Here is a 27,439-nt window from a genome sequence, read left to right as displayed (position 1 = left end):
TTTAGAGCAAATATTTTTACGAATAACATATGTACAAATAATTGCAATCAAGTGATTAAGTCATGTGATGATACACAATTTAAGTACCAGTACTCTTTTAATATTCTTTGTTAAATAAGTACATTAAGTTTTACTTTATTGTTATACTTCAAAGTATTAATAAATGACTAGATTGTTTAAGTAAGAAAAGCATAAAGTAAGAAACATAAAAACCTTCAACAAAACAAATCTCTATAGAAAAATATGGAAGATTATGTACCTGATTTTTTTTTTTTAATTTCATTAAATAGGTATACTACAAGCCTAACCTCATTTATCTTCAATGTTTAGGAGGTAGGGAGGGGAAGCATTTGTTTTCTTTTTTTTCAGTTTTCCTCTGTTCATTATGAGAATAGGTCCATCTAGTGGCAAGCAGAGCACAGTTTGTAAGTAAAGATTAGCTCTTGATTAACTATTTCAAGTCACTTCTTATTCAAATTTGTCATCATTTTCTATTCTAAGCTAACATAAGGAAATAAATTTATACAGAATCTCAAAAAGTAACATTAATCTATATATTAAGGAAAAATGATAGTCTTTTAAAATCTCAAATTAAGAAAGGAAAACAATCTCCCCAACAAAAAAAGAGAACTGGGCTTTAACTATAGAAATATACATACTGAAATGACTATAAGTATAAATTAGGAAGAGGTGACTTATACAGGGCTGGTGGCAACATGGCTTTCTAAATACTGCCTGATCTCAATATACACAACTTCCTTTTTCTCTCACTAATCAGATAAACTTATTTTTAGTATCAAAAACATTACCTGATGAGTCTAAATAAATGATTCTCGACTGGGGGTGATTTTACCCACCCCCCTCCCCAGAGGACATCTGGCAATGTCAGGAGACTTTTTGTTGTTTTTTTGGCTGTGCTGGGTCTTCGTTGCTATGCCAACTTCTCTCTAGCCGTGACAGGGGCTACTCTCTAGCGGCAGTGCTCAGGCTTCTCATGGCAGTGGCTCCTCCTGCTGTGGAACGTGGGCATACAAGCCTCAGTAGTTGCGGCATGTGGGCTCAGCAGTTGCTGCTCCCTGGCTTTAGAGCACAGGCTCAATAGCTGTGGCACACGAGCTTAGTCGTTAGGTGGTATGTGGGATCTTTCCAGAACAGGGATCAAATCTGTGTCTCCTGCACTGCCAGGCAGATTCTTCACCACTAAGCCACCAGGAAAGTCCCAGAAGACATTTTTAATGGTCACAACTGGTGGGGTGGCATAACACCTCGTGGGTAGAGGCCAGAAATGCTGTTAAACATCCTACAGTGCACAGAAGAGTCCCCCAAAACAAAGAATTACCCTATTTAAAATGTCAATAGTGTTTAGGTTGAGACTCCTCTGGTCTAAATGAGCAAAAAATAAGAAGAAGAAGAAGAACAGCAAGAGGAAACTATTAATTATTAAGAACTTATTACATGTCAAGTAATCTTAAAATATTTTTATTTAATCAAAAGAAATGTTTTTTTAAACAAAATTCACATGCACTACTCATAAAAATATATATTCGAAAATCTGACCTGTGTATTTATAACTAGAAACATCTAAAATAATTAGAGGCATTAGTTAAGTTACATATCTTTTAGTCTACCATTTACAAAGAAATCAGTCATTTCTCTTTTAACAAAAAACAGACTTCTTTATTTCTCCAGCCCACAAAATTATTATCCTCAATTTTCAGCACAAGCAAACAAATGCACCATAGCTCCATACATAATCTCTTATTTGTAATTATAATTTTTAAAAAAGCTCTTAAAAATTAAGATTTGGGGTAGATCATTTGGGGACAAAACCTGACCTGAACTGATGTGACGTTATTTATAGTCTATTTTTCTCACTTAGTGTGAATGAATATTCATGTATTTAACTGCAGAAATGTTCATGTGTTTAATTATGGAATGCTCTCTATACCTAGATTATTTCTAAATACTACTTTCCACTTAAAGGAACCAGGTTCCTTAAAGGAATAACTGATTCCATGTCTGGAAAACATGTTATACCAGAAAACAACAAAACTGTCAAAGTCTGATGGGGTGCTATCAAAAAGATACAGAAATCAACTTGAAGGGGCTCCCACTGGCCTAGGATAAAGCAATTTGGGCATAAGAATAAATATTGACTATAAATGATTTAAATATATCAACTACACAAAAATTCATGAGTTCAAACAGATACTCCAAAAAGAAATAATAATAAGATTAATCAGTTACCACCAGACATTGGTAAGATACCAATACATTATTCTGGAAATTGATAAATAAAACAATCAGAAATTTAACTTGCCTTTCCAGTACAAACTGCATTTCAGGATAATCAAATTGTTGAGAAGGAAAAGTTCTTTGCTAAAGAGGAATTCCAGCTAATTCATGAAGAAATTAGCCAATCAGAAAAATCATTGTTTTGCAACTCCTAATGAAATATCAGAAGAAAGTAACAATCACCAACAGATTAAAAAAAAAAATTAGGTAAAAGACAGATTAAAAAGTAACAGAGGAAATAACATGCCACTACCTGTACCTACTTACTCATCTTTGTACCCCTAAAAGCGGGTCCACCAGACATTATGTGCTAACTGATGTAGGGTAAAAGGAAACATACGACACCAACTATGAAGTATTCTTGCTTAAAACATGTAATTATGCCTCTTGTTTTAACTACCAGTTTACAAGACAGACAGGGGACAAAGGAAAAAGTTAACTAATACCATGAGGAGGCACTCAGGTAAATCCAGATAATGGAGCATTTTATAGGACAAAGACCTGATTTCTCCAACAAACTGACAGCATTTAAAAGAGAGAGAATCATAAAAAACAAAATGTAGTATTTGGATACTGCTGGATCCTGGTTTGAAAAATCTAACTTTAAAAGGGGATTGAGGAAATCTAAAAGTAGACTAAGCATCAGATGACATTAAGGAATTTCTCATTATTCTGTTTGGTATAACTGCATGGTGGTTATAAAAAAACAAAAATTCTTCTCAGTTAGAGATGCATAATGAAACACTTTTAGTGAAATGACATGGTATCTATGGTTTGCTTTAAAACTCAGAAAAAAATTTGTTAGGAGGAGGAGAGGAAAAATGAAAAAAGTATCAGTAAAATGATAATTAGTGAAGCTGAATGATGGATACATAAGGTGGCATTTTACTATTCTCCCTACTTTTGGTATGATTGAAAATTTCCACTATGAAGATAAATTAGGGGGTACTGCCCCCAGGGATTATGAGATTATGAAGCTGTAGTTCTTGGGCTGGAGAAGGAAATGGCAACCCACTCCAGTGTTCTTGCCTGGAGAATCCCAGGGACAGCGGGCCCTGGTGGGCTTCGGTCTATGGGGTCGCACAGAGTCAGACACGACTGAAGCGACTTAGCAGCAGCAGCAGCAGCAGTTCTTGGGCAGGTCTGTGGTAAAGACTCCGCCTGCCAAGGCAGGAGACAAAAGTTTGATCCCTGGGTCAGGAAGATCCGCTGGAGAAGAAAATGGCAACCCACTCCAGTATTCTTGTCTGGGAAATTCCATGGAAAAGGAGCCGGGCAGGCTACAGTCCTCTGGGATCGCAGAGGAGTTGGACAAGACTTAGCGATTAGAAAACGTTTGAAGCTTCTATGTGTTTCAGAACTCTATATCTCCACTAACTCTACAGTATCATCCCACAACTAGGCTAACTGCATGTACTGACAGTTACATCAGTTAACTTAAAGATTTTTTTTTTAATCAGACTAACTTTGAAAATAAATGTGTCTCACTTTTGCCCTGCCATCAATGTCCCCTGGTGGTCACAGTAAGAATGTGTGGAAGGCTGATGAAAACTGCATCTCAAAAACACAATTAAAATACTGTAAAAGCAGGCCAATATTTTCTGATCCTAAGAACACAGACTTGATTCTTTAATTCTTTTGTTTGAGAAGATGATATGAGAAACCATCTCTAAGACCAGTTTCTGTTACTGTCTTCTCAGTATTACTACAATAAATAATTGCCACCCCAACCTGTGCTCCAAACTGAGCAGACCCAAAGGAAAAGCTTCCACTTCAATCTACATGAACAGAATCACAGTCCAGTGATATAAAACAAGTAATATATAATAATGAATACTGTATTATATCACAATTGTAATTTTAATAACCCATCAGTTCAGTTCAGTCGCTCAGTCGTGTCCAACTCTTTGCGACCCGCATGAATTGCAGCACACCAGGCCTACCTGTCCATCACCAACTCCAGCAGTTCACTCAAACTCAGGTCCATCGAGTCAGTGATGCCATCTAGCCATCTCATCCTCTGTCGTCCCCTTCTCCTCCTGCCCCCAACCCCTCCCAGCATCAGAGTCTTTTCCGATGAGTCAACTCTTCGCATGAGGTGGCCAAAGTATTGGAGTTTCAGCTTCAGCATCAGTCCTTCCAATGAACACCCAGGACCAATCTCCTTTAGAATGGACTGGTTGGATCTCCTTGCAGTCGAAAGGACTCTCAAGAGTCTTCTCCAACACCACAGTTCAAAGCATCAATTCTTCGGCGCTCAGCTTTCTTCACAGTCCACCTCTCACATCCATACATGACCACTGGAAAACCCATAACCGACGGACCTTTGTTGACAAAGTAATGTCTCTGCTTTTCAATATGCTATCTGCTGCTGCTGCTAAGTCACTTCAGTCGTGTCCGACTCTGTGCGACCCCATAGACGGCAGCCCACCAGGCTCACCCATCCCTGGGATTCTCCAGGCAAGAACACTGGAGTGGGTTGCCGTTTCCTTCTCCAATGGATGAAAGTGAAAAGTGAAAGTGAAGTCGCTCAGTCGTGTCTGACTCTTAGCGACCACATGGACTGCAGCCTACCAGGCTCCTCTGCCCATGGGATTTTCCAGGCAAGAGTACTGGAGTGGGGTGCCATTGCCTTCTCCGAATATGCTATCTAGGTTGGTCATAACTTTGCTTCCAAGGAGTAGGCGTCTTTTAATTTCATGGCTGCAGTCACCATCTGCAGTGATTTTGGAGCCCCAAAAAATAAAGTCTGACACTGTTTCCCCATCTATTTGCCACGAAGTGATGGGAGCAGATGCCATGATCTTCTGTTGAGCTTTAAGCCAACTTTTTCACTCTCCACTTTCACTTTCATCAAGAGGCTTTTGAGTTCCTCTTCACTTTCTGCCATAAGGGTGGTGTCTTCTGCGTATCTGAGGTTCTTGATATTTCTCCCAGCAATCTTGATTCCAGCTTGTGCTTCTTCCAGCCCAGCGTTTCTCATGATGTACTCTGCATATAAGTTAAAGAAGCAGGGTGACAATATACAGCCTTGACGTACTTCTTTTCCTATTTGGAACCAGTCTGTTGTTCCATGTCCAGTTCTAACTGTTGCCTCCTGATCTGCAAATAGGCTTCTCAAGAGGCAGGTCAGGTGGTCTGATATTCCCATCTCCTTAAGAATTTTCCACAGTTTATTATGATCCACACAGTCAAAGGCTTTGGCATAGTCAATAAAGCAGAAATAGATATTTTTCTGAAACTCTCTTCCTTTTTCCATGATCCAGTGGATGTTGGCAATTTGATCTCTGGTTCCTCTGCCTTTTCTAAAACCAGCTTGAACATCTGGAAGTTCAAGGCTCACATATTGCTGAAGCCTGGCTTGGAGAATTCTGAGCATTACTTTACTAGCGTGTGAGATGAGTGCAATTGTGTGGCAGTTTGGGCATTCTTTGGCATTGCCTTTCTTTGGGATTGGAATGAAAACTGACCTTTTCCAGTCTTGTGGCCACTGCTGAGTTTTCCAAATTTGCTGGCATATTGAGTGCAGCACTTTCACAGCATCATCTTTCAGGATTTGAAAGAGCTCAACTGGAATTCCATCACCTCCACTAGCTTTGTTCGTAGTGATGCTTTCTAAGGCCCACTTGACTTCACATTCCAGGATATCTGGCTCTAGGTGTGTGTGAGGGATCACACCATCATGATTATCTGGGTCGTGAAGCTCTTTTTTGTACAGTTCTTCTGTGTATTCTTGCCACCTCTTCTTAATATCTTCTGCTTCTGTTAGGTCCATACCACTTCTGTCCGTTATTGAGCCCATCTTTGCATGAAATATTCCCTTGCTATCTCTAATTTTCTTGAAGAGATCTCTAGTCTTTCCCATTCTGTTGTTTTCCTCTATTTCTTTGCATTGATCACTGAGGAAGGATTTCTTATCTCTCCTTCTATTCTTTGGAACTCTCCATTCAGATGCTTATATCTTTCCTTTTCTCCTTTGCTTTTTGCTTCTCTTCTTTTCACAGCTATTTGTAAGGCCTCCCCAGACAGCCATTTTGCTTTTTTACATTTCTTTTCCACGGGGATGGTCTTGATCCCTGTCTCCTATACAATGTCACGAACCTCCATCCATAGTTCATCAGGCACTCTATCAGATCTAATCCCTTAAATATATTTCTCACTTCCACTGTATAATCATAAGGAATTTGATTTAGGTCATACCTGAATGGTCTAGTGGTTTTCCCTACTTTCTTCAATTTCAGTCTGAATTTGGCAATAAGGAGTTCATGATCTGAGCCACAGTCAGCTCCTGGTCTTGTTTTTGCTGACTGTATAGAGCTTCTCCATCTTTGGCTGCAAAGAACATAATCAATCTGATTCCGGTGTTGACCATCTGGTGATGTCCATGTGTAGAGTCTTCTCTTGTGTTGTTGGAAGAGGGTGTTTGCTATGACCAGTGCGTTCTCTTGGCAAAATTCTATTAGCCTTTGTCCTGCTTCATTCCGTACTCCAAGGACAAATTTGCCTGTTACTCCATGTGTTTCTTGACTTCCTACTTTTGCATTCCAGTCCCCTATAATGAAAAGGACATCTTTTTTGGGTGTTAGTTCTAGCAGGTCTTGTAGGTCTTCATAGAACCGTTCAACTTCAGCTTCTTCAGCATTACTGGTTGGGGCATAGACTTGGATTACTGTGATATTGAATAGTTTGCCTTAGAAACAAACAGAGATCATTCTGTCATCTTTGAGATTGCATCCAAGTACTGCATTTCAGACTCCTTTGTTAAAATACTCAATTTAGAAATTTTTCCCATCAGTTCTTCCAAGAATTATTGTTGTTTTGTCGCTAAGTTGTGTCTGACTCTTTGCAACCCTATAGACTGCAGCACACCAAACTTCCCTGTCCTTCAGTATCTCCCAGAGTTTGCTCAAACTCATATCCACTGAGTCAGTGATGCCATCCAACCATCTCAACCTCTGCTGTCCCCTTCTCCTCCTGCCCTCAGTCTTTCCCAGCATCAGGGTCTTTTCTAGTGAGTTGTCTCTTTGCATCAGGTGGCCAAAGTATTAGAGCTTCAGTGTCAACATCAGCCCTTCCAATGAATATTCAGAGTTGATTTCCTTTTGGATTGACTGGTTTGATCTCCTTGAAGTCCAAAGGACTCTCAAGAGTCTTCTCCAGCACCACAGTTCAAAAGCATCAATTCTTCAGTGCTCAGCTTTCTTTATAGTTCAACTCTCACATCCATACGTGACTAGTGAAAAAACCACAGCTTTGACTAGATGGACCTTTGTCAGCAAAGTGATGTCTCTGCTATTCAGTACACTGTCTAGGTTTGTCATAGCTGTTCTTCCAAGGAGCAAACATCTTTTAACTTCAACACTGCAGTCACCATCTGCAGTGATTTTGGAGCCCAAGAAAATTAAGTCTGTCACTGTTTCCATGGTTTCCCCATCTATTTGCCATGAAGTGATGGGACTGGATGCTATGATCTTAATTTTTTGAATGTTGACTTTTAAGCCAGCTTTTTCACTCTCCTCTTTCCCTTTCATCAAGAGGCTCTTTAGTTCCTCTTCTTTTTCTGCCATTATAGTAGTATCATCTGCATATCTGAGGTTGTTGATATTTCTCCCAGCAATCTTGATACCAGCTTGTGATTCATTTAGCCCAGCATTTTGAATGATGTACTCTGCATATTGCATATAAGTTAAATAAGCAGGATGACAATACTTTACGTATTGTCAGTAGGATGACAGTCTTGACGTACTCCTTTCCCAATTTTGAACCAGTCCATTGTTCCATGTCCGGTTCTAACTGTTGCTTCTTGACCTGCATACAGGTTTCTCAGCAGGGAGGTAAGGTGGTCTGGTGTTCCCATCCCTTTAAGAATTTTCCAGTTTGTTGTGACTCATACAGTTAAAGGCTTTAGCCTAGTCAATGAAGCAGAAATAGACTTTTCTGGAATTCCCTTGTTTTTCCTATGATACAAAGTATGTTGGCAATTTGATCTCTGGTTCCTCTGCCTTTTCCAAATCCAACTTGTACATCTAGCTTAAAAGATTTTGAGCAGCCTTACCTTGTTAGATGTAAAAAAGTATTACAACTGTACAGTAGTTTGAACATTCTTTGGCATTGCCTTTCTTTGGGATTGGAATGAAAACTGGCCTTTTCTAATCCTGTGGCCATTGCCAAGTTTTCCAAATTTGCTGACGTACTGAACACAGCACTTTAACAGCATCATCTTTTAGGATTTTAAATGGTTCAGCTGGAATTCCATCATCTCCATTAGCTAGTTCATAGTAATGCTTCCTAAGGCCCCTCCAAGAGTACAACTGGTCAATTTATCAATTTGAGAGTATTAATGTTTCTGAAATCATGACACCTGATTCCAGACATTAAGTCTTCTTGAATTCTTCAAGTACATTTAGCATTTATCCCTATAATAGCTTATCTCTAATGAAAAGAGCTTTTAATTGCTCAAATAAATGTTCAATATATTGTTCAATGCTATTTTAGGCTGTGAATCTTCTAGCTGTATCCTAAATATATGCATACCTGTTACATATATTCATGTGAATGTGTAAATATAAACACATATACATACCGTAATGCTATGTCATGTAGTCCCATACTATTGTTCTTCTATTAGATAAACTGCATACTGTATAATATAAATGATCTGCTTCCATCAGATATGCTGTTTCCAGGGTTTTTTTATTACAAAGGAAGATGTGATAAAATTTCTTTCACATAAATCTTTATGTGCATCTATGACTACTTCCTTTAAATAAATTCTTAGATGTGGCCTTGATGAGTCAAGGTATATGAACACTTTTTAGGATCAATAGAAATCACCAAAATGGCCCTCCAGAGAGGCTATATCAATTAACACCTTAATTAACAATGTATCAGTACATCCATTTTATCAAATCCTTGACATTATGATTTTTTTATATCTTTGCAAATTTGTCTGCAGAAGGTAACAACATATATTTTAATTTGTATTTCTTATTAACAAGGGAGAATGAAACTTTTTTCATGTTTCTTGGCTATCTGTATTGCATTTTCATTGTTTTCCATATTTTTCTATGGATGAATGTTTCTTTGGCCTGAAGAATTATAGAATCTTTTCATAAGAATATCCATTTTTTTTATCTTATCATATATGTCTCAACTATTGCTCTCAACTTGTCAAATGGCATTTTGCTCTGTTTTGGTTATTTTATAACACAGAAATTTTTTTCACTTTTATGTGGTCAATCTAGAAACCAGTGTTACACCTAATTAGAGATTTGGACCTTGGTTCAGAAACATTACAAACTTGGCTTAAACAGTTATTAGACATTTGAACAAGGAAAAACTACTTAATTTCTCTGAGACTCAGTTTTCCTATTTGTAAAATAGGGATACAGCCACATACCACAGGGAGTTGTTACAAGGATTACAATCATTCATTCCTTCATTCATTCATTTACAGTTTCCCACCAAGTCTGCCAGGCAAATAACATCCTAGTCACTACCATAGTATTATCATGAATAGACAACATTTTAATTTTTAATAACAGTTCCCAATAGACTATTACTTTAATAAACACTTCTTGGTAATTACTTTAAAAAGAAAAAAAAAAATTTCCGTATCAACCCATTTGGAAAAAGAGAATAGAAACCCAATCACAAAATAAGATATTCAACAGTGGCTAAAGTAAAGCCAAACATACCAATAAGTTCAGGTGGGTTTCTTTCATTAAACCGCTCACACAGACGAATAAATGTCTCAGTATTCTCCGTTGTAGGGCACTCGCCATGTCTAGAAATACAGAAACATTTTGTTTCTAAGTAGAGATGACAAATTTCAGCAAAGGTTTCAATATTAAAGACTCTTAATACATGACTTACCCTTTACACTGAAGTTTTATATATTTGATTCCTTCTTTTTCTATGTCATTTCTGTCATAGAATCTTGAAGTATTTGTCAGGTCTACCAACAAGCCCATTTTAACCTTAGGCAAAAGGAAAGAAAGATTTCCTAGTAACTGAATCTGTTCCAAAATAAGTTGACTGAATAGCAATATTCTGGGCCAGTTCATTCATCTACACTGAAGGAGAGTTTATGTTCACGCTGTCAACATATTAACAATGAATGTATCACTTATCCAAGTCTTATTTGAGACACAGAACTTAGGCACTGAATGAAATAAATTAATCCCAAACAAATGATGAAACAAGAATATAAGCAAAAAAAAAAAAAAAAGAATATAAGCAAAACAGATTCCACTTCAACATTACAAAAGCCTACCTAAAAAGCAAATACTGATGTAGTTTTCTACGTCTGTCACTCCACCCATGATTTATTAGAAGTAGCTACAACAGGTGGAGAAGGCAATGGCACCCCACTCCAATACACTTGCCTGGAAAATCCCATGGATGGAGGAGCCTGGTAGGCTGCAGTCCATGGGGTCGCTAAGAGTCGGAAACGACTGAGCAACTTCACTTTCACTTTTCACTTTCGTGCATTGGAGAAGGAAATGGCAACCCACTCCAGTGTTCTTGCCTAGAGAATCCCAGGGATGGGGGAGCCTGGTGGGCTGCCGCCTACGGGATCGCACAGAGTTGGACACAACTGAAGCGACTTAGCAGCAGCAGCAGCAGCTACAACAGGGACAGCATTTCTCTGAAATACACCCAAACTCAAACTCCAGAAGCACCCAAGAATTGATGCTTTTGAACTGTGGTGTTGAAGAAGACTCTTGAGAGTCCCTTGGACTACAAAGAGATCCAACCAGTCCATCCTAAAGGAAATCAGTCCTGAGTATTCATTGGAAGGACTAATGCTGAAGCTGAAACTCCCATACTTTGGCCACCTGATGCAAAGAGCTGACTCATTTGAAAAGACCCTGATGCTGGGAAAGACTGAAGGCAGGAGGTTGGGGACGACAGAGGATGAGATGGTTGGATGGCATCACCGACTCAATGGACATGAGTTTGAGTAAATTTTGGGAGTTGGTGATGGACAGGGAGGCCTGGTGTGCCGCGGTCCATGGGGTCGCAAAAAGTTGGACACGACTGAGCAACTGAACTGAACTGAACAAGCTCCAGACACACATCAACTCAGCATTCCAGCACCAATCATCAAAGTGAGTACTCAGGGCAATAGCATGTACAGTCAAAATGCCCTTGGGCTTCCCTGGTGGCTCCGCGGTAAAGAATTCACCTGCCAATGCAGAGACACAAGTTCGAACCCTGATCTGGGCAGTACTGTCAAATGAGTAATAAATTTTCTCAAGTTATACTGTATGGAAAATGTTATCAATATAGATATCCTAGAAATTATATGCAGTTTCTAATATTCTGGTATGTACTGAATTATGTTATTAGTCATAATGCTAGTTACTATCTCAAAGTGTTACATATCACAGCAAAGTAACCAAGTTACTTTGGACTGGCATCAGATTTTAAGCATGCCATTTTAAGCCTTTTTGTCATTATAGACAGCTCTGGTTTCTCTTTGATGCCTTTGCAAAAATACCACCTCTTCAAGATTTACAGAAAGGACTTTCTAAGATTAAATTAAAATTAACTAGATAAACAAATTTTGTTATTAACAGTAAGCTGGTATCAGACTGGAATTTGGTTTTCTCTGTTAAGAGAACACAGTTTTCTTGGAATGCGTGTTTGAAAACAGACTATGTGAATTTCTTTGTTTTTAAGTGATTTATATATGTTTTTAAAATCTTTTGTTACTTTGGTAAAGTATATAAATATTACTTCACAATGATCTATGAAGATTGTGGCACCCACAGATAAAGTTCATTTTGATTCCACAAAAAATTAACCCCTCCTTGTCAGCCTTTTTCTATCCTGATGTCCTTAGGACCCAGTAAGAGTTTACTTCTAAATCAAGGAATTTAAAATGATTAAACAATAGCTGTAAATTAAACAGCTGAGGCTATGGGAAATTCAAGATGGCTGCTTGGCTTTTCCCAGCTCCCTGACAAACCTTATTTTTTATTTGATGGGATAAAGCCTTCACTGGCTGCAGGGTTAAAGCCCTCACAAAAAAGTTTTTATGTTTCACTGAATATTAAATTCTAGTTTTGCTAATTGAGATCTATGTTGACCAAGACTCACTTCCGAGACTCCGTTCCCAGACAGTTCCTCACTGTTATGTTTTATTGCTAAAAAGTTTAATTGAATTATCCTAAAGCTTATCACAGTAATCTGTCTTTGGATGGACATCAGACACCTCATGAGCTATAACCAAGGGACATAAAATTTATGTATCTATCAATGAACTATATGCTAATTGGAACTTATGGCAAAAACGACAAGACAAAGGAATGTCCCTGGGTTTCTGGATTAGGAAATTTCCAGAGGCCAGAAAGAATTATACTAAGAGTAGTCAATTTGCTGAATTATATGCAGTATATGAGGCTCTAAAACAAAAAAAGTTAACAGAATGTCATTCTACAAAACATTAACAAAACAAGACTCTTGGTTGGTAGCCAATGGATTAACCACAGCTTTGACTTTGTGGGCACACCAAAAATGTGGCAATGTGGGAGAAAAAGCAATATACAGGTGGGTTCAAAATCAAGGTATTTCCTTTACTATGGATCTCATTAAATATTTTACAATGTCCAATTTATCAATATATTGAACACAGACACTTACCACAGCTAGTCAAAGGACAATTGGCATGTGGCAAGCTGCCTGGGCAAATATGGCAAATCGATTATACTGATCCATTAATTTGAGATGAAGGATGTCAATATGTGGGTACTGCTATGGATACCTATTCTGGATATTTAGTGGCCATTCCCTTCAAGAAAGCCAATCAGACTAATACTATTAAAACAGAGGCAATAATTATATTATGGTGTTCCACTTCAAATTCAGAGGGACAATGGATAAGTTAATATAAGAGTTTGCCCAGGAATATAATATACAATGGATCTTTCATATTCCTTATTATCCTCAAGCTACTGGTTGGATTGAAAGAATGAGTGGTTTGCTTAAACAGCAATTAATTAAACTTCGAGAGGGCTCTTATAAAAACTGGAGAACTTTAAAAACTTCCCTCAATATTTTAAATAATAGAACTATTAGAGAATCAGAAACTCCTTTGATGAGAAAAACGATTCCAAATTTACAGATTCATAAAATAGACTTCTATCCTGAAACAACTGAATATTGGGAAATTAACCCAGGAGCACTAGCTCTTTTCCAAGCTACTCCTGAGACTACCGGATTGGATTTATACTCTTTATCTGAACAGAGACTTACAAAAAGAATGACATGTGCTATTTCAAACTGTTTCATTCCATTTATATAACATTCACAAAATGACAAAACTAGAGAGAGAGAGACCAAGTCAGCAGGTCGAACTGCACAGAACTTTACACACATAAACACACTGAATGCACATAAACACTGGTAAAAACTAACTTACAGGTCTACAATCCAGTCAACAATACTGTACCAATGTCAATTTCCTGCTTTTGATATTATACTACAATCACATAAGATGTCACCATTGGGAAAAACTGAGAGAAGGGTTCATAGACTCTTTGTACAATTTTTGCAACTTGCTCTGAGTTAATTATTTCAAAGTAAAAAGTTTTATTTTAGAAAGCCACCTAAAAAACAAAAAAGGGATAAAGTATGTTAAATCAATATCAAAAATGTTTTGCTTCTTACCTTCAGACTCTTCAGATAATTTGAAAGCATACTAGGATGGAATCGATTTTCTTCAGCAACTTGACTGTCATATCTTGGTCCTAACATTGTTTTCAGAGGTAAGAATCTTCCTAAATAACATGAAGATAGGTTATAATTTTCATTAACGAAAATGTTCTGCGTTAAAACTCTATAATTAGCAATTCTCAAAATCACCTTCTTACAATATTTTTAATGGAATTGTTCATAAAATACTCTCAACCTATACTATACTGTGGGCAGGAATCCCTTAGAAGAAATGGAGTAGTCATCATGGTCAACAAAAGAGTCCGAAATGCAGTACTTGGATGCAATCTCAAAAACGACAGAATGACATCTGTTCGTTTCCAAGGCAAACCATTCAATATCACGGTAATCCAAGCCTATGTCCCAACCAGTAATGCTGAAGAGGCTGAAGCTGAACGGTTCTGTGAAGACCTACAAGACCTTTTAGAACTAACACCCAAAAAAGATGTCCTTTCATTATAGGGGACTGGAATGCAAAAGTAGGAAGTCAAGAAACACCTGGAGTAACAGGCAAATTTGGCCTTGGAGTATGGAATGAAGCAGGGCAAAGGCTAATAGAGTTTTGGCAAAAGAATGCACTGGTCATAGCAAACACCCTCTTCCAACAACACAAGAGAAGACTCTACACTTGGACATCACCAGATGCTCAACACCGAAATCAGACTGATTATATTCTTTGCAGCCAAAGATGGAGAAGCTGTATACAGTCAGCAAAAACAAGACCGGGAGCTGACTGTGGCTCAGATCATGAGCTCCTTATTGCCAAATTCAGACTGAAATTGAAGAAAGTAGGGAAAACTACTAGACCATTCAGGTATGACCTAAATCAAATTCCTTATGATTATACAGTGGAAGTGAGAAATAGATTTAAGGGACTAGATCTGATAGACAGAGCTCCTGATGAACTATGAACTGAGGTTCGAGACATTGTACAGGAGACAGGGATCAAGACCATCCCCATGGCAAAGAAATGCAAAAAAGCAAAATGGCTGTCTGAGCACACCTTACAAATAACTGTGAAAAGAAGAGAAGTGAAAAGCAGAGGAGAAAAGGAAAGATACAAGCATCTGAATGCAGAGTTCCAAAGAATAGCAAGAAGAGATAAGAAAGCCTTCCACAGTGATCAATGCAAAGAAACAGAGGAAAACAACAGAATGGGAAAGACTAGAGATCTCTTCAAGAAAATCAGAGATACCAAGGGAACATTTCATGCAAAGATGGGCTCGATAAAGGACAAAAATGGTATGGACCTAACAGAAGCAAAAGATATTAAGAAGAGTTGGCAAGAATACACAGAAGAACTGTACAAAAAAGAGCTTCACAACCCAGATAATCACGATGGTGTCATCACTCACCTAGAGCCAGACATCCTGGAATGTGAAGTCAAGTGGGCCTTAGAAAGTATCACTACAAACAAGCTAGTGGAGGTGATGGAATTCCAGCTGAGCTCTTTCAAATCCTGAAAGATGATGCTGCGAAAGTGCTGCACTCAATATGCCAGCAAATTTGGAAAACTCAGCAGTGGCCACAAGACTGGAAAAGGTCAGTTTTCATTCCAATCCCAAAGAAAGGCAATGCCAAAGAATGCCCAAACTACTGTACAATTGCACTCATCTCACACGCTAGTAAAGTAATGCTCAAAATTCTCCAAGCCAGGCTTTAGCAATATGTGAACTGGGAACTTCCTGATGTTCAAGCTGGTTTTAGAAAAGGCAGAGGAACCAGAGATCAAATTGCCAACATCCACTGGATCATCGAAAAAGCAAGAGAGTTTCAGAAAAACATCTATTTCTGCTTTATTGACTATGCCAAAGCCTTTGACTGTGTGGATCACAATAAAATGTGGAAAATTCTTCAAGAGATGGGCATACCAGACCACCTGACCTGCCTCTTGAGAAACCTGTATGCAGGTCAGGAAGCAACAGTTAGAACTGGACATGGAACAACAGACTGGTTCCAAATAGGAAAAGGAGTACATCAAGGCTGTATATTGTCACCCTGCTTATTTAACTTATATGCAGAGTACATCATGAGAAACCCTGGGCTAGAAGAAACACAAGCTGAAATTTAGATTGCCGGGTGAAATATCAATAACCTCAGATATGCAGATGACACCACCCTTATGGCAGAAAGTGAAGAGGAACTAAAAAGCCTCTTGATGAAAGAGGAGAGTGAAAAAGCTGGCTTAATGTTCAACATTCAGAAAACTAAGATTATGGCACCTGGTCCCATCACTTCATGGCAGATAGATGGGGAAACAGTGGAAAGAGTGTCAGACTTTATTTTGGGGGGCTCCAAAATCACTGCAGATGGTGACTGCAGCCACGAAATTAAAAGACGCTTACTCCTTGGAAGGAAAGTTAAGACCAACCTAGACAGCATATTCAAAAGCAGAGATATTACTTTGCCAACAAAGGTCCACCTAGTCAAGGCTGTGGTTTTTCCAGTGGTCATGTATGGATGCAAGAGTTGGACTGTGAAGAAAGCTGAGCGCTGAAGAATTGATGCTTTTCAACTGTGGTTTTGGAGAAGACTCTTGAGAGTCCTTGGACTGCAAGGAGATCCAACCAGTTCATCCTAAAGGAGATCAGTCCTGGGTGTTCATTGGAGGGACTGATGCTGAAGCTGAAACTCCAATATTTTGGCCACCTCATGCGAAGAGTTAACTCATTGGAAAAGACCCTGATGCTGGGAGGGGTTAGAGGCAGGAGGAGAAGGGGACAACAGAGGATGAGATGGCTGGATGGCATCACCAACTCGATGGACAAGAGTTTGAGTAAGCTCCGGGAGTTGGTGATGGACAGGGAGGCCTGGCGTGCTGTGATTCATGAGGTCGCAAAGAGTCGGACACAGCTGAGCAACTGAACTGAACTGAACTGAACTGATACTATACTTTCAAAGGGCACTATACTGGAACTTTTAAGGACAACATATATTCTAGAAATCGACAATCAAATATAACAGCAAAAGAAATTACCAGTAAATGGAATGTCCAGAAAGATGTCCAGAAAGTTCTAAACCACTATATTACAAAGTTACTGCCTTAAAACCTTTAAAGATATAGTAGTATAAAACTGATAATGAAGTAAATTAAATCAATTCTTTGAAATTCCTATTAAGCTTTTTTAATATGAAATTGGAACTTCTGATGCCGAGCAGGGCCTTGTGGAGCTCCTGGGCATGGAGGCCTTTCTGTCCCCCATTCTTTAAAGGCAAGACTCAGAGCCTCCATGATCAAGACGGTGATCAGAGGAGGAGCAGCAAAGAAACCACCTGAAGCAAGATTAAGGGGAACAGAAAGGCTCATCAAGATTAGGAGACCACCTAGCACCCTGCACACACCCTAATCCTGTCAGCAACCCCACCCTTTTGAAACTTGAAGGAATGAAGATTGTTACTGCCTTGATAATTACCACATACCCCTATCCCATCTCTTCATGGGAAAAAGATGGGAAACAGTGGAAACAGTGTCAGACTTTATCTTTTGGGGCTCCAAAATCACTGCAGATGGTGATTGCAGCTATGAAATTAAAAGATGCTTACTCCTTGGAAGGAAAGTTATGACCAACCTAGATAGCATATTCAAAAGCAGAGACATTACTTTGCCAACAAAGGTCCATCTAGTCAAGGCTATGGTTTTTCCAGTGGTCATGTATGGATGTGAGAGTTGGACTGTGAAGAAAGCTGAGCACCAAAAAATTGATGTTTTTGAACTGTGGTGTTGGAGAAGACTCTTGAGAGTCCCTTGGACTGCAAGGAGATCCAACCAGTCCATTCTCACCCAGGGAGATCAGTCCTGGGTGTTCTTTGGAAGGACTGATGCTAAAGCTGAAACTCCAGTACTTTGGCCACCTCATGCGAAGAGCTGACTCATTGGAAAAGACTCTGATGCTGGGAGGGATTGGGGGCAGGAGGAAAAGGGGATGACAGAGAATGAGAATGAGATGATTCGATGGACCTGAGTTTGAGTGAACTCCAGGAGATGGTGATGCACAGGGAGGTCTGGCGTGCTATGATTCATGGGGTCGCAAAGAGTCAGACACGACTGAGCGACTGAACTGAACTGAACTGAACCTGTCTGACTTAAATCTAACCTTTCCCTATTCAGGGAAGGGGGACACAGTTTTTGAGGCGCTAGCCTACTAAGTTCCCCCTTTGCCTGGCAAAATAATAAAGCCACTCTTTCCTTCTCCTCCATAACTCTGTCTCCATATTTCTGTTTGGCACTGGTGCACAGACGGCCAAGATTTTGGCAACACTTTCTCCGTTTTACAGACCTTCTCCTACATCCCAGAAGAATCAGGATGAGAGCATACTAACCAAAATCACTCACCAAACAACCATCAGTGATTCTAATTTCAGCAAAACTACCTTTTGGCCTTTTTTTTTCCTGAATCACCGTGTAAACATAGGGGAAGTTATAAAATCAATTTTTAAATCATCTGTTTTAGCTGATTTATATTATAATATCGCTAATTATAAACATCTACCTAAAATCATATCTAAGTGAAGTCTTAACATGTCTTAAAGTCCTAACATAGACTTTAGCCAAAACAAATAAAAAGATCATTTTTTTTTCTATTTTTATTTTCCACAAAGAGTTGGATATGACTTAGCAACTGAACATTTTCTACAAAACAACTCAAGATCAACAGTAACCTCCATGTTGCTAAGTCCAATGGTCAACTCTCAGTTCTCAAAAACTGATCATTTTTTAACTCAGAGGGAGTTCCTGAATCTCTTTCTTCACAAGGCTTCCAGGACACTACATCCTCCCATTTCTCCCCTCTCTCTGGCCTCTCCTCAGTCTCCTTTACTAGCGCCTCCTTATCGCCCTGGCCCCTCTATGTTTTGTCCCAGGGCTCAGTCTTTGTACCTCCTTTCTTTCTACACCCTCTGCCTTGGTGTCTCATTCGGTCTCACAGGTTTAAAAGCCATCAAGGGACTAATGACTCACAAACGTGTAACTCTGTGCCAAATGTCTCCCTTAACTCTAGAATCAAATATCAAATCACTGACCTGACTTACTAGTCTCTGCTGCTGCTGCTGCTGCTACTAAGTCACTTCAGTTGTGTCCGACTCTGTTCGACCCCATAGATGGCAGCCCACCAGGCTCCCCGTCCCTGGGATTCTCCAGGCAAGAACACTGGAGTGGGTTGCCATTTCTTTCTCCAATGCGATGTCTAACAGATGTCTCAGACTTGGTATCCAAATCTGAGCTCTCAATTTTCAAACTCCTCTTAAGGTCCTCCCCATCTCAGCAAATGTAACACCCTTTTTTTTAACAGTTTAGGCCAAAAGCTGTGGCATTATCCTTGATCCATCTCTTTCTTACACACCCCATATCCAACCATCAGCAAATCCTATCAGATCTGCCTTCAAAATACATCCAGAATCTGACCACTTCTACCATCTCACCTAGATTATTATACTTCATCTAGTTCATTTACTAGATATTTATTAAGTGCCTATTATGTAACAGGCATTATTCTAGATGCATGGAATATATTAGTGAAAAGAACTAAAAAAAAAACATAAAAAATCCCTGCCCTCATGAAGCGTAATTTCTATTGAGTAAACCACAAACAAGAAACATAATAAATAATAATAAGGTATGTTAGAAGTTTCATCCCACTAAACCTCTCTTCTCATTGTCATCTCAGAGATCTCATCCTATTGCTCTACATACCCTTAACCTCTGTGCTCGTCCCCTACTGCTCAGCCACTCTCCTGACAAAAACCCAGACCAAGATAAACCCAACCATCTGATTTCTTTGGGCCTACCCCTGTGCAGCTCGACTTCTAAAGAAAATCTCAGATGAGTGACAATATAAATTATAATCACCAATTTCGAAGGCAATCTTCTGTTTCACATCTTTTTCTCATTTTTAAAATATACTAAGGTCCTCTACCCCCTTTTTCAACTGATGGCTCCATGTTATACATTACTGAAAAGAAAAGGCAAAAAGAAGCAACTTCTTATGTTTAACACATACCAGACACCATTTAAAACACTTTATATAGATTTACTAATTTACTCCTAACATCGGATGGACAGCGAGGCCTGGCATGCTGCAGTCCATGGGGTCGCAAAGAGTCGGACACAACTGAGAGACTGAACTGAACTAAACATAAACATACATGTTATTATCCCCATTTTACAGATGAGGAAATCAAGGCAAGAGAGATTAAATACCCTGAAAACTGTCACACTTCTAGTAAATGAGAGAACAGTTATTCAAACCTAGGTGATCTGGACATGGAGTCCACAAATATAACTGCTATTCAACAGCACCTCTCCACCACTGGGCGGAAACTTGCCTCACTTTTATAGTTATAAACCTTTCTGTCCATTTTCTCTTTCATCTTCTTGAGTCCATTTTCTCTTTCATCCTCTGTCGTTCCTCCCATTAAAGGCAAATCCCTTCCCTCTGCTCTGGATTCCTTTCCATTTTGCCTTCAAAAGGACATCAACCTTTCCTCCCTTCCGTGTGGTTACCAACTTTTCTAATATCTTACGTCTTAGCAGTACCTCATACATCTGACTCTTCCTTCCTTCCTGAAAAATTCTCTTGGCTTCCATAACACTAGACTCATTTAGTTTGAGGAGTTGCTTGTCAGAGAAACTAGCATAACTTATCCTGACTAATCAAATACCATGCTTTTAAATACTCTTTATGCTAATGATCCTTAAATGTACATTTACAACTCGAACTTGTTTGAATTCCAAACCATATATCCAGCTGTGTACTCAACATCTCTACCTGTGCAGTCAGGATCTTAACAACCTGCCTTCCACTCCCTCCCCCATCAAGCCCTAACAGTACCAATCATCCAACTGCATAAGGACTAAGTTTTTACTTTCTTCCTCTCATTCTAAATCCAACAATCCAAGTCCTGTCTATCTTCCCTCTTTGTTGTTGTTGTCGTTTAGTGGCAGGTCGTGTCCCATTCTTCTGTGATCCCATGGATTGGGATCTTCCAAGTAAGAATACTGGGGTGGGCCACCATCTTCTTTCTCCAGGGGATCTTCCCAACCCAGGGATCAAACCCTCATCTCCTGCATTGCAGGTACATTCTTTTACTGCTGAGCAACTGGGGAAGTTCATCTTCCCCTTTAATTTTCTCCAATCAGCCTGTGCACACTCAGTTGCTTCCATCATGTCCAACTCTTTGCAACCCTATGGACCGTAGCCCACCTTTGTCCCTGGGATTCTCCAGGCAAGAATACTGGAGTGGGTTGGCATGACTCCTCCAGGGGATCTTCCCAACCCAGGGATTGAACCCGCATCTCATGCACTGCAGGCATATTCTTTGCTGCTAAGCCACCAAGGAAGCCAACTACTCCAACTCTACTTCTAAACCATCACCATTCTTTCACCCGAACTGCCATGAAAGTTCCTAAATAGTCTCCTCACTCTCATTCTTATCTCTTTCATCAAACACAGAGCAATCAAAGTGAGCTTCTTTAAACTGCTGTCAAATCATCTCACCCCAGTGCTTAAGAAATGGCAATGGTTTGCCAGTGCACTTTGAAAGTATATAAATATTAAAATCCCTTATCACACCCTAAAGCCTTTAGGACTTGGCTCAAACACTCCATCCTCATATCCATGCTGCTGCTGCTGCTAAGTCACTTCAGTCGTGTCCGACTCTGTGTGACCCTGTAGACGGCAGCCCACCAGGCTCCCCCGTCCCTGGGATTCTCCAGGCAAAAACACTGGAGTGGGTTGCCATTTCCTTCTCCAGTGCATGAAAGTGAAAAGTGAAAGTGAAGTCGCTCAGTCGTGTCCGACTCTAGCGACCCCATGGACTGCAGCCCACCAGGCTCCTTCATCCATGGGCTTTTCCAGGCAAAAGTACTGGAGTAGGGTGCCATTGTCTTCTTCCCTCATATCCATATCCTCACTTTAAGGCTGAGATCTCTCCATCATCATCCTATCCTAACAGAAACCTTTAAAATAAAAACAAAACAACAACAAAAAACAAAAACCCAACAATATATCTAGCATACTTTTTTGGGGGTCAGCCTGTGCAACTTGTGGGATCTTAGTTCCCCTGACTAGAGATCAAAACCCAGCCCTCAGCAGTCAGAGGAGGACCACCAGAGAATTCCATCTAGCAAACTTCTCAGAGAAGGCAATGATACCCCACTCCAGTACTCTTGCCTGGAAAATCCATGGACAGAGGAGGCTGGTAGGCTGCAGTCCATGGGGTCGCGAAGAGTCGGACACGACTGAGCGACTTCCCTTTCACTTTTCACTTTCATGCACTGGAGAAGGAAATGGCAACCCACTCCAGTGTTCTTGCCTGGAGAATCCCAGGGACGGAGGAGCTTGGTGGGCTGCCATCTATGGGGTCGCACAGGGTCAGACATGACTGAAGTGACTTAGCAGCAGCAGCAGCAGCAGCAGCAGCAAACTTCTACTTATTCAAGATAACTCACACACACTTCCTCTGGGAAGTCTTCCCTGAACCCTTTCTTCTTCCCTAACCTCAAACAAAGAATTGGGTTTATCCTCTAGTATCTCATACGGAGAAGGCAATGGCACCCCACTCCAGTACTCCTGCCTGGAAAATCCCATGGACAAAGGAGCCTGGTAGGCTGCAGTCCATGGAGTCACGAAGAGTCGGACACGAATGAGCAACTTCCCTTTCCCTTTTCACTTTCATGCATTGGAGAAGGAAATGGCAACCCACTCCAGTGTTTTTGCCTGGAGATTCAGAGGGACAGGGGAGCCTGGTGGGCTGCTGTCTATGGGGTCGCACAGGGTCGGACACAACTAAAGTGACTTAGCAGCAGTATCTCATAATATTCTATAATAGAGTCATTACTGTACTTGTTATAACAAAACTTTGTTTAAAAATGATGGTTTACTACTTCCAAGAAACTATATGCTCTTTAAGTTGAGGGACTATATCTTAATCATCTCCCAAGTCCCAAAAACCAGCACAAAGTATACACAAATATTTGCTAAGTAAAATGACTTCAAAGTCACCATTATTCTCATAAGACTATCATATTTATAGTCCCACAGTTAGTTCCCAGGAAGTTCTTTACACATAGTATATATAAACTGTTATGTTGAATAATCTGCCTTTATGAAATGAGAAGCTAGTTTTATTCAAAGTGTTCACCTAAAATCCATCACTCAGAAGGAGAAAAAAAAGAATTCTTCAGAAGTTCCTTCAGAAAAGCCTCAGAAGGAGAAAGGGCCTATCTCCAAGAGCTCTCTCACTGGAAGTCTGGTTTAAGTAGAAAAAGGAACTTCAGTGGGGAACAAATTACTTTTATAATTAGTGCCATCTTCTTTTTGATTCAGAAAAATTATCAACTTGTATAATACTAATAAGAGTTGGTGATGGACAAGGAAACCTGGCGTGCTACAGTCCATGGGGTCGCAGAGAGTCAGACACGACTGAGCAACTGAACTAACAAGGCATCCTAACGTTTACAACGAGAAAATTTAGCAGTCATATTTTCCTAAATGTGCAAAATATCAAAGAAATTATACAATAAGCATGAATTCCTTTTCTAATGAGAAAAAAGAGGAAGAAAATAGGAGGTGGAAATTGGGAATATGAATGATTCCTTATTTTTCTCTAAAGCTTGCAATAATATAGCTAGCATTTCTTGTTCTACTACTATAAAACACTGCCAACCCTGCATTATCTAAAATACACAATGTGGACCTGAAGAGGCTGCTGCCAGCAAGAGCGGCGGCTCCAAGAAAAAGAAAAAGCTCCGAAAGCTATCCCAGGAAAGTTAGAATGGACCCTAGTGGGGCATAACTTAACACAGGTATTCCCCATCCCATTCCCTAGAGCTCAATAAAAATAAAAACAAATTCAAAAAAATAAATAAAATAAAATACACAATGTGTCATGAACGCTTCTAGGACACAGAATTTTAAGGTAAATTCAGAGAGATTTAAGAATTTTATGTTGTATTCCCTTTACTTTTTAACAAGGGTCACAAGCCAAAGCAGACCTGATTACCAGTAAAGATCCAGTTGGTTGCCAGGAGGCCTGGGGTTCTGTCCAGGGCCCACAGCTGCTCAGATGAGGTGAGTTTAGTGACTCAGTGAGTACAATAACTAAAAGTCTAGCTTTTGGGGGTTAAAATACTCCAATACAATAAAAAGGAAAACTTTTTTATTCCTGACCCTTCATCTCCAGGAGAGGGAAAAAGAAAAGAAAAGCACACAACTCTATTTCTTAGAGTGATAAAGCTGTCTGGGGCTTAGCACTTCACTGGCTGCTGTCCACCCCCAGTCAGTACATACATGTGTCCCTTTATCTACCAAGAAGTCCGTATCCTGATATTTGTCATTGCCATGAGCAGACATTAAAATTCTGACTTTTAAGCTGTTTTTCTAATTCCAAATAAAAAATAATTCTCTTTTGACAAGATCTTCTTTATGATTTTGTTTTTCTCACAAATAAATGTAGCTGGTAACTCTAATAATAAAGCATCCAGGAAACATGCGCCAAGTTAAAAAAGAAGTCAGACATCTAAGTTCAGAGGTTTCTTCATAACTCTATAGGGGAGGAAAATGTAAAAAAAAAAAAAAAAAAGATTCAATACTAAGTTAGAGATAACAAGGGAAAAAAGTCAAAATGTCTGAAGAGTAAGACCTACAAAGAAAAGTGTAAAGAACTGTAATCAATTCATCTAAAGAAAGTACAATGACTATCAACTACAAGTGAAAATGGTTAGAACATAAAGAAAATTATTTCATTTTTGTTAAGGAAAACCATTTCCTCACCCTAAGACTTATTTAGATTATCTTTCAATAAGACTTTTATCCATCATTTATATGGTTTTACTGACTGAAGATTTAACATAAAATGTGAAGAAAAGCTGACAAACCAGAAGAATCAGAAAACATGAATTAAAAAATGACTACAGAATCTTCTCTTCCAACCATTTAAAATAACTAGGCAGACATACTAAAGATGTGTATATAATTAGTAAGCATGCATAGTTCACTACAAAATCCTTTAATTTTGTTTCAAAACATCTTCTAGAAAAAGCATTAGGTTGAAGTCAGTTAAAATTTAAAATTTTAATTCTTCAAAAGAAACAACAAAAGAGAATGAAAAGGCAAGCCACAAACTGGAGAAAAGACTTTGAAAAGCATATGAAGTTCCAGTACTTTGGCCATCTGATGCAAGGAGCCAACTCACTGGAAAAGACCCTGATGCTGGGAAAGACTGAGAGCAAGAGGAGAAGGGGCAACAGAGGATGAGATGGTTGGATAGCATCACCGACTCAATGGATGTGAGTTTAAGCAAACTCCAGGAGATAGTGAAGGACAGGGAAACCTGGCGTGCTGCAGTTCAAGGGGTTGCTAAGAGTTGGACATGACTTAGCAACTGAACAACAAAAAAAAGACTTGTATTTACAACATATAAAGAACAATAACAACTCAAAAATAAAACAACCCAATTTTAAAAATCAACAAAGGAACTTCCCTGATGACCCAGTGGCTAAGACTCTGAGTTCCCAATGCAGGGGTCCTAGGTTGGATCCCTGGCTAGGAAACTAGATCCTACATTCTGCAACTAAGAGTTTCCACATGCCCCATCTTACGATCTCCAGTGCCGCACAAAGATCATAGATCCCAAGGGCTGCAACTAAGACCCTGCACAGTCAAATAAATAAAAATAAATATTTTTAAAATCAGCAAAAGATTTGGACATTTTGCAAAAGAAGATATTTCCAAGAAGCACATGAAAAGATGCTCAACATCAAACCACAATAAGACAGTACTAAGCCCCTATTGGGGCTTCCCTGAGAGCTCAGTTGGTAAAGTACAGGTAATATTAAAAAGACTGATCAAATCAAGTGTTAGGATATGGAGCAAAGAAGAATCCTCATACTGATAGTCAGGAATGCAAAATGTTATGACTTTGAAAAGAGTTTGGCAGTTTTTTGAAAGGTTAAACATACACCTACTGTATGATCCATCCCTCTCCTAAAGATTTACACAGGGGAAAAGAAAACATATGCCCATACAAAGAACTGCACATGAATGTTCATAGTAAGTCAGTATGCAACAGCCAAAAACTGAAAACCCAAAGGACCATCAACGAATGAATGAATAAACAAATCTAATTTAAACCGGTGTAGCTCTAACAATAGACTACTACTTGGCAGTAATAAGGGATAAGTTAATGACACACACAAGCACACGTATAAATCTCAAAATAATAATGCTGAGTGAAAGATGCCCGAGATCGTCCCCAAAAGAGAGTATGTTTCCATTTATTTTAAAAATTATACAAAATGCAAACTAAATCTATCGTGACAGAGAGCAGATCACCGGTTGCCTGCAGAGGGAGGGGTTATCAAGGGCTGGAGGAAACCTGAGGAGGCGATGATTATGTTTACTATCCTGTGTTTCATAGGGGGTGTGCGGAAGTCAAAATTGATCCAACTGTACACTTTAAAGTCTGTTGGGTCAAACTCAAAGATAAAAAAGTCCTCAAAAGTCATTCTTTTAAAAAAAAAAGATTTAAAAAAACTAAGCAAAACAAAAACCTCCAGTCTCGGTGTGGATCAATTTCACCGCTGGGAACTGCCCTTCCTCTTCTTAAGCCTTCCTTCATCTCAAGACCGACAGACACCCTTCCGAGAACCCTGAAAGGTTTACAAAACTCTTGACTAAGCTTCAAAGTACTGCCCCTTGAGTTCTTGCGTCCTCAGTTCCTGCCACACAGAAACCTCCTATCTACCTTCCTGTTCGCAACATTTAGCCTTACTAAAGAGTGACAAGTGCCCCTATTCACTCCAGTCCAGATTCCCAAACAAGCTTCATCGGACCGAGCATACCTCGGTCCTGAAACACCACTACCGAAAGCTGCACGCCCTCAGCCCACTCTCGGACCCGCCCGTGCGCGGGGACTCGAACACCCCGGTCCCGGTTACCTGCCACCGGCTGGCCGCGCCGCGGACAGTTTAGCCACCGCGGCGGGATCTTGTTGTGAGCCATGTCTTGGGGCCGCGCACAGCCGCCCCTCCACCAACGCTCGGCCTAGCCGCCGCCTCCTCGCGGTCCGCTCTGAACCAGAGGTCTGAGGTACCCGAATCCCGGACGGCGTCCGAACCCTAGCCGCTCGGACGCGGGTAATGTCAGCGGCGGCGCGCCACTTCCATTCAGGCTCAACTCTAGACGAGCCCACAATGCACCGCCACTTCCGCCCTCAAAGGCCCCACCCACTTCTTTCCGAGGTCAGAGGTGAAAAAGAGACGCCGGCGGAGGGATGGGAAGGAGTTAAGGCCAAGGCGAGTGGAAGGGGCGGGTCTTCCCTCGCCCCGCCCCGCCCCGCCCAAATCTCGGACAGCTCTGTGGGCGACTTTGCACATGCTCGGCTGCTATAGTGGGAGAAGGCAATGGCACCCCACTAGTACTCTTGC

At 39.9% G+C, this 27,439-nt stretch overlaps 1 protein-coding gene across 4 annotated transcripts in view; it reads right to left on the bottom strand.

Annotated features, from left to right (window-relative positions):
* The window catches only part of RNGTT (RNA guanylyltransferase and 5'-phosphatase), a 239,108-nt gene extending 211,871 nt beyond the window's left edge, over positions 1-27,237 (bottom strand). Inside the window, exons 1-4 of one of the 4 annotated variants that reach the window (XM_055535521.1) lie at positions 26,951-27,237; positions 13,972-14,081; positions 10,171-10,274; positions 9,993-10,081 (exon numbers count right to left, since the gene is read on the bottom strand). In XM_055535521.1, the coding sequence (XP_055391496.1) occupies positions 9,993-10,081; positions 10,171-10,274; positions 13,972-14,081; positions 26,951-27,014 (367 nt within the window). In that variant the 5' untranslated portion in view covers positions 27,015-27,237. The remainder of the gene's footprint in view (positions 1-9,992; positions 10,082-10,170; positions 10,275-13,971; positions 14,082-26,950) is intronic. The other 3 variants (XM_055535520.1, XM_055535517.1, XM_055535519.1) reach the window with 3 other exon arrangements.
* Positions 27,238-27,439: the final 202 nt, after the last annotated feature.

This window comes from Bubalus kerabau, chromosome 9 (assembly GCF_029407905.1).
Source record: "Bubalus kerabau isolate K-KA32 ecotype Philippines breed swamp buffalo chromosome 9, PCC_UOA_SB_1v2, whole genome shotgun sequence".
NCBI classification, from domain to species: domain Eukaryota; kingdom Metazoa; phylum Chordata; class Mammalia; order Artiodactyla; family Bovidae; genus Bubalus; species Bubalus kerabau.
This window is presented reverse-complemented; position numbering and strand designations above follow the sequence as displayed.